General features: G+C 43.3%; 1 protein-coding gene across 1 annotated transcript; it reads left to right on the forward strand.

Moving 5' to 3' along the window:
- Nucleotides 1-917: 917 nt before the first annotated feature.
- On the forward strand, nt 918-7,212 carry CSUI_002165 (armadillo beta-catenin-like repeat protein; the record flags this gene model as incomplete). The annotated part of the gene is made up of 2 exons (XM_068062367.1): nt 918-6,180; nt 6,976-7,212. The coding sequence occupies exons 1-2, from the start codon at nt 1,399-1,401 to the stop codon at nt 7,210-7,212; spliced, it is 5,019 nt and encodes a 1,672-aa protein (XP_067925657.1). The 5' UTR covers nt 918-1,398.
- Between the last annotated feature and the right edge of the window lie 624 nt (nt 7,213-7,836).

Consider the following 7,836-nt stretch of genomic DNA (forward strand, 5'->3'; position numbering starts at 1 on the left):
TTTATGTATTGATGTGAAAGGAGGTAAAGACAGAGGAGAATCGACATGTGGTCTACGAGAGAAGGAAGAAAAAGTCACCTATCTTCCTACTTTTTCGATGAATCTTTCCTCTTCTTCTTCTCCCTGCTTTATCTTCTTTCTTTGTTCTTCTCTTTCTTTTCTTCTTGTCTCTTTATGAACCCCCCTCTCTGTCTCTCTCACTAATGGAATTCTTCCTTCTTTTTCTTTCTATGGCTACGTCCCCACATAGACAATGAGAGAAAGCGATACAGACGCATGCGATAGATAGCAGAAAGGAAGTAAACGGGAGAGGGACAAAGGGGAGATGGAGGAAGACATACAAGAAACATCCATACACACTCCTTTCCTCATACAAAGAAACAAGAGAGAGAGAGGCAAAAGCCTTCATCCATAGACCTAGGGTTGCTATATACACGACCCTCTTCTTCTCTTATAGCTTTTCATAAACAGACAGAGCGAATGAGAAGGTAGTCAACACACTCATTCATGACGGCTCTACGTTAGCAAAGTATAGAAGCGGCCTCGTTCGTTACGTCGACAGCATGCATGCATTCTCCCCAACCTCCTACATAATCTTCTTCTTTCTGTCTTTACAAAGCATGCTAAGTTAGAAAGAAGGAGAAAAGAGATTGCCTATCCCCGTCAAAGATAGAGCTTTCAATCGAACTGCGAGGGAGACTGCGATCTTCATTTGTCTATGCCCCTAGGTGTAAGTGAGACGTCGTGGCCGGCTCCTTATTCTCTGCTGGTAGGCTGTGTGTGCTAAACGACTGCATGCAAGATCGCGCGGGAGAGAAAGAGAGAGAAGGAGAAAAGAAGGTGTGAAGCTCTTCTCTCAAATGCTGCTCTCTTCCTAGTCGTAGTGTCAAGAGAGATCTCTATCTCTTCTTTTCTGGAAAGAGAAGAAAGGAGAGAGAAGGATTTCTTTTTTTCGCTTCGTTTTTCTTTCCTGTTCCTTTCTTTCTCTCTCTCTTCACTAGAGGGATGCATTTGTCACGAAGAGATCTTCTCTCCGATGTCTCAGAGTTTCTTCAATTGTATCAAGTCTTTTGATGGACGGCGGCTTTCCTTCCTTTTCTTCTGTCTGCCTTTCTCTTTGACTACACACACCGTCGCTTAACGATCTTCTCTGGACCATTCGACCCATGTAGAGGAGCATTCATGACTTATCTCATTGTACAGCTTCAAGAGTATCTAGTAATTCTTTCCTCTAGTGTGATCTCCTTTGCCTGTTGTTTTCTCTTCGTTTCGCGAGGTGTATGTACACCTGAAATCCTTCTTGGGCATGCAGCCATGCTCACTGCTCGGGTGTATAGTCAGCTGCTACCCGAGGTGTTTTAGGTTGTCGTCCTCTCTTTCTCTCTTCTCTTGGATAAAATGACGACAAGTTTCTTTGGTATTCCTACATCTTTATCTTCAGGAGGAGGAAAATCTCCTTCTTCTCGGCCCCCTCTTTCTTCAACACTTCCCAAAGACGAAGGGACTCCAAGTCAATCACTCTTTTCTTCTTCATCCTCTTCTACATCTTCTACCCAGCGTATCTCTTCTTCCTCTTCTTCTCTCTTTTCGTCTGTCCCATCTTCTTCATCCTCATCTTCTTCCCTTCCGCCTCCAGGCCTGTTTTCTTCTTCGCCTTTATTTTCTCTTTCTTCTTCTTCGCCGGGTCTCTCTCTCTTTCCTGCACCTTCAGCTCAACTCCCCAGTAGTAGTAGTAGGCCTTCATCTTCTCGTTCCTCTTTATTTCCTACAGATTCTTCTTCTTCGTCGTCCTCTTCTTCTCTTTCTACGTCCCACCTGTTCACCTCCTCGACCGCCGCCGCTCTTTTTCCACAGAAATCTCAACAGAGTGACTTTCTGCTACCGAGAGAAGAAAGATTAAACGTCCCTTCTTCTTCGAGATTGCTACAGTCAGAGCGAGAAGGAATATTTCCAAGAAATCTTGCTTCTTCTTCTTCAGATCCAGCAGGAGGGAGAATGATAGGTGTGACAAGAGATATATCAGAAAGAGGTCTCTTCTCTAGTTCGCCTTTACCTGGGGCGAGCACCTCCCATGTAAATGAGAGATGTGGAGCAAGAGGAGACATGAAAGCTCCACGTTGTCAAGAATCGAAGATCGGAGATGAAACAGGTATAAGGATGTCTTCTTTCTTTACTTTTCATGAAGATCTTTCTCCCGCATCTATCTCTCGAGGAGTGTGTGTTTGTACTCTTCCGAAGGAATCAGGTGTATGTACACCTGAAAGTCCCAATGTTGATCATGATGATATCTCGTCAAAGACACCGGGAAATAAAGGCCCACTTCTTCACTCCCAACAGCCTGCAAAGGTCTTTTCTTCTTTTTCTTTACCTCCTTTTTCCCCCTCAGCTCTATCAGAAGACTTTCTTCTATCCAAATTTAGACAAGATGATACGTCTACCTTTCTCTCTGGAGAAGAATCTCTCGAAAAGACTGACAAAGATAGGGAGAAAAACAAGATAAGAAGCGCCCTCGTTTCTTCTCCCTTTTCTCTTAGAGAAGGCCTTCTCTATCCGCAGCTCTCATGTTCAAACTCTCTCTCCTCTTGTTTCTCTTCTTATCATTTTCATTCAAGAGAGAATCTTCTTAACACATCGGATTCTCATCTCCCCTCTTCTTTACTTCCACAAAGGGATAGCCCTCATTCTCCTATGCTCCACTCCTCATCTCCTTTCTCTTCTTTTCAAGGAGAAGGAGTCACAGTCGTTCTAGGACATCAATATACCTCGTATATAAGCCGAGGAGAAGATCTCCCATGTACGGTAGTCGAACTCCACATTTTCTTCGCCACGCATCACCATAAGGAGAAGAAAGAGAATCTCTCATCTCCTTCTTCTTCGTCGTATACAGTGAATGTGTATATACTAGGATGTGACGTAGAAAGACAAGGACCGTTCTTCTATCTGTGCTTGAATGCATCTTCTTCCGTCGTTGCGCTTCTTTCCGACTGTGTATGTGCCGTCGCTTCTCTCTCCTCTGTGCTTGAGACCGTCATGAAAAGAAAGAAGGAAGAAGGCGGCTCTTCTACTGAGAAGGGAGAAAGAAAAGAAGAAGAAGAGAGGGTCTTTCATGTCCGTGGATTGAAGATAATGGATGGACTGGAGAAAGAGTGTAAGATAGAGGCGGCTTCTTTCTCTTCTTCTTCTTCGTTGCCTTTTCAAGATCTCAAGCCGCCGCATGGGATGAAGCCTCCATCTTCATGGAAATCTTCTTCTTCTTCTTTTCCGAGAGAAATGAAGAGGTGTCTCTTTCACCCTTTCTCAGATACAGCTCTTCTTCTTCTTTCTTACGAAGAGATAGCAGACGACGGCGATGAAAGGGATCGATCCTCTTCTTCTTTTTCTTCTTTTTCTTTCTCTTCAGTGAAGATGAACAGCACCCAAGATAGGAGAGCCAAAGAAGAAGAAGAGGAAAGAAAGACAGAGCATGAAGAAGCCCCAGGAGAAGAAAAAGGGGGGAAATACGGCAAAGGTGTCGTAGAGGAAAAGGAGAAGAAAGAAGACGAAGAAAGATCGAGAAGAAGAAGAAGAAAGATAGGAGTGCTTCGATTGTTTGATGTGGCTGAGAGTACCGATATGCCTGAATTGCAAGTGATACTTCATTCCTTCAAGAAAAAGAGAAGAAGAAGCGATTCTTCTTCTTCCTCCTCTTCATCTGTTGGGAGATTAGAGAAATTTTTCTATGTCGAGAAGCCTTCATCTCTCTCTTCTTCTCTTCTTAATGAAGAAGAAGAAGAATCGGGCTGCTGCCGTACTACATACTCATCTAGCGAAAGCGAAGAAGAAGAAGAAGAGATGGGAAACTTTCCTCATGATACCGAGAAGCTTCGATCTTCTTCTTCTTTTCCTGTGCCTGTTGATTTGACTCTTGGATGCACTCCAGAGAGTGAGAAGTGTAAGAGGATAGTATCAGATCTAAATTCTCTTTGGGTTTCTCTCTCCGTCTTCATCTTCTTTGCAGACGCTTCTTCTTCTTCTCCTTCTCCTGGCCTTGTCTGTCCTGTCTTACCTAAGAGATGCCCTTACCTACCGTCTTCTCTTCGTTGCGCTTTACGTGAACTCCGTAGATATGCCGCTCTCGCGATAAGAGACGAGCAACAAGGCGAGGAGAAGAAGAAGAAGAAAGAAGAAGAAGAAGAAAGAGGAAGGGAAACCATGGAGGAAGAAAGGGCGAGTTGTGGGAAGTCACAAGACCTAGAAACGGAATGTGAGAAGAAAGAGAAAGAAAGAAAACTTGCGAGTCTCTTAGATATGAAATATCTTCAAGATGAGCCGCTGCTTCTCTGGCTGGATGAACTGCAGAAAGAAGGATATCACTCTAAATCTCTTCATGCGAGAATCCACACAAAAGAAGAAGAAGAAGAAGAGAAAGGAGGGAGAATTGCAAAGAACTCCTTCTGCTCGACCGTACTTCCATCGCCGGCGTTTCAGGAGATTTCTCTCTGCTTTGGCTCGCTTTCTTCTTCCTTGGAGACAAGAGAAAGAGAAGAAGACGAAGATCAAGAAGATAGTCAGAAGAGGAGTGATCAAGAAGAAGAGAATGGACGAGAGAGAATAGGAGAAGAAATGAAGAAGAAAGAAGATTCTCGGCGTTGCTTTCCTTCTTTTAATTGTCTTTCTGTCTCTCTTGTCACTTCTTATCCGCTTCCGACGCTCCTCACTCTTACATGTACAGGACAGCTTCAGTTATGGTGCTCCTATCAAGATATTCTCCCGCGTTTCTCTTCTCCTTCTTTTCTTTCTTCAAAGGCGAGAAGAAGAAGAGATCTCCGCAAAAGAAGAGAGAAAGAAGAGCAAGAGAGACTTGAGTTCTTTCTTATACGAGAAGAACAACTTCCGTCTTTTGAGAGAGAGAAGGAGAATGAAAAAGACCTCCCTCCTCATAATCTCCCCGGTCATTCGGCAGGTGTATATACACCTGAAACTTCTTGCTCGAAGCCGTCTTTCACTGTGGATACGAAGACGGAAGAAGACAAGAAGATCAAAGAAACGAGACCCAGCAGAAATCCATTCTTTTCGTGTATTCTTTCTCCTCCCTCTTCTTCGTTTTCATTTGCATCTTCATTGTCTCCTCTTTTCAAGAAACGGCGTCTCGTCTCTTCCTCTGGCTTTCCTGCTTCTCACTGCAACTCTAAGGGTGAAGAAGATCAAGAGAAAGTTCCTCTTTTCCGACTTGTTTTGACGCCTCAGGAAGTGTTCCTTGTGGAATTCCTATCGACCTCGAGACACTCAAGAGGAACGGGAGAAGCGACAGAGCCATCTTCAGGAGGAAGAAGAAGAAGACATTCTCAAGATGAAGAAGAAGATCTTTTCTTCCAGTTCACGTCTCCGTCTCTATCGATCTCTTCTCTTTTCAAGGTCCACGACCATCTTTCACCTAATACAGGAGAAGGAGGAGAAAGCGAAGGCGGTTTTGTTTTCTTGTCTTCTGCCTCTCTATATGTCCATACAGATCTTGCCAAGAGAAGAAAGAATGAAGAGAGTCTACAAGAAGAAGAAGAAGATGAGAGATGTCCTTCTCTCCATTTTAGCGAGAATGTGAATCCATTCTCTTCTTTCTCTTCGTCGTCTTCTTACCTTGAGAAAGATTCTTTACCTTTCTATCAGCAGGAGCACTCCACTCCTAACGTGAATAGCTCTCCACGCTCGGATAGACTCTCTCGCTCTTCTCTCTATCTCACATGCACATGCGTAGTCTCTCATCCAAGTCCACTAGAGCTTCGATCTTCTTCTTCTTCTCTTCCGCAGAAGGTCACGAGTATGAAGAGCAACGGCACCTCGCCTTCTTCTTTCTTCTCTCCTGTCTATCTCTTTACAGTGGATATAGACTCTCTGCTTTTAGGAAAGCTGTCTTCAGATGGACGAGGAGGAGGGTGTGAAAGAAAGATTTCTCTCAAGTCGCTTCAGGGAAGTCAAGCAAGAAAAGAAGAAGAAGAAAAGGAGAAGAAAAGGTCGGGGAGAGGAGAGGTTGTTTGGACGCGAACAGAAGTGTTGAAAGAAGAGGTTAATCGGCTGTATAGACAGCACTGCATGCGAATGACCAAATTAAAGGAACTGAGAATGAAAGGAAAGCAGTCGGGAGATCTTGCTCTAAGTCAAAGAACAACGAGGAACGTACAAAAAGCCACCGCTGATGCAGCAGAGGTACGTCATTTCCACTCAGGACACCTGCATATACACAGACATAAATATATATAGATATATATATGTATAGAGGTATCGGACTATCTGTATATACATCTCTCTCTCTATATATATATATATATATGTATGTATAGACATATGCACAAAGAGAAAGAGAGAGGTGCCGGTGTGTATCTATTTGTCTGTCTTGAATCGATCTATCTGTAGAGCGTATCTTTCTATCTGCCCTCACTGAATGGATTGCTATCTATCTATCTATCTATCGGCTTTCTGTCTATTTATGTATCTTTAGTCTGTCTATCTTGAAGCTATCTATAATTTCTCTATCAATCGACAGGCGTTTCTCTCGACTGATCTATTCCTGCCTATCGCACGCCCGAGTTACGCTGTATAGCTCTTACAACGCGCGCCTTCCTCCCTCTTCCTCTCTCTCTCTATAGAGACGTAGCTACTTCGTATACGGAGATATACATATAGAGAGCGAGAAGAAGAAAGAGAGATCTTTGTGTATCTGTGTATATGTATTTGCATCCATCCGTACATGTATATAGATCAACGCTCATCAATACAACTCCCTGTCGCCACACCCTTATCTTGTCTCTATTCTTTTCTGAACCGCTCTATCTCCCTCTATCTTTCTTTCTCTTTCCTCTCTCTACTTTTCTTTCTTTCTCTTTCTCTCTCTTTTCTCTTCCCTCTTTTTTCCTCTCTCTAATTTTCTCTCTTTCGTTCGTTCTCTTTTTCTCCTCCTTCTTCTTTCTCGATTGCTTGTTCTCTTTCTCCCTGTGTCTTTAGTTTTCTCTTCATCTTGCCGCAGCTCTGCAACTCACCGATCTCGAGCTCCTGAAGTCTTTGAAGCGCCACCAGTCTTATATTCGGAGACAAGCCCCGGTCATTTTAGCACGTGTGAGCGCTTCCCTACGCCTTAAGCTCGACGAAATGCGTGAAGGAAATTTTCTACGCGAGTACGATCAAGAGAAGATCATGACCCGTCTACAGAACCTAAAAGAAAAGAACGTAAGCACAAACTAAGAATGAAAGAGAGACTGTTCGTATCTTTCTTTTCTAGAGAGAGGGAGAAAGAGGGAACGAAAGAGAAAGAGAGGGATGGCGCTGTAGACGAGGAAGGGGAAAAGATCGAGAGACCGATAGTTCTATCTCTTCCTTCTTTCTTTGCTTTCTCTTCTTCTCTTCTCGCTGTCTCAAGAGCGATGTATATACCTATATATGCATACATCCGTACATATATATCTATATTAATGTACATACCTATATATATCTATGTAGATGTAGACCTCGAGGGAGGATGAGGAGGTCGCGTATGTGAAGTGTATGAATAGAAAGCGCATCAAGTATACGTGTCTACACCTATACATGTGTACTGTGTATCATAGGTGATCTATATACGTAGATATATGCACGCGTGTCTGTATATGTTTCTTGGTATATATCTGTATGGTCTAGAGAGGGCTTGAGTCTTGTGAAGAGAAGAAGAAGCAGAAGCATAATGACGACTATGAGGGTGGACAAATGACTGACTGAGTGTACGTACACTAGGTGGGCTCTCTGCTACTGTCATGCCTGTGAGGTCTCTACATATGTATGTATTGAGATATAGATATACATATATCTTTCTCTCTCTATCTGTCTATGGTC

The sequence above is a fragment of the Cystoisospora suis genome (assembly GCF_002600585.1).
Source record: "Cystoisospora suis strain Wien I chromosome Unknown contig_902, whole genome shotgun sequence".
In the NCBI taxonomy this organism is placed as follows: Eukaryota; Apicomplexa; class Conoidasida; order Eucoccidiorida; family Sarcocystidae; genus Cystoisospora; species Cystoisospora suis.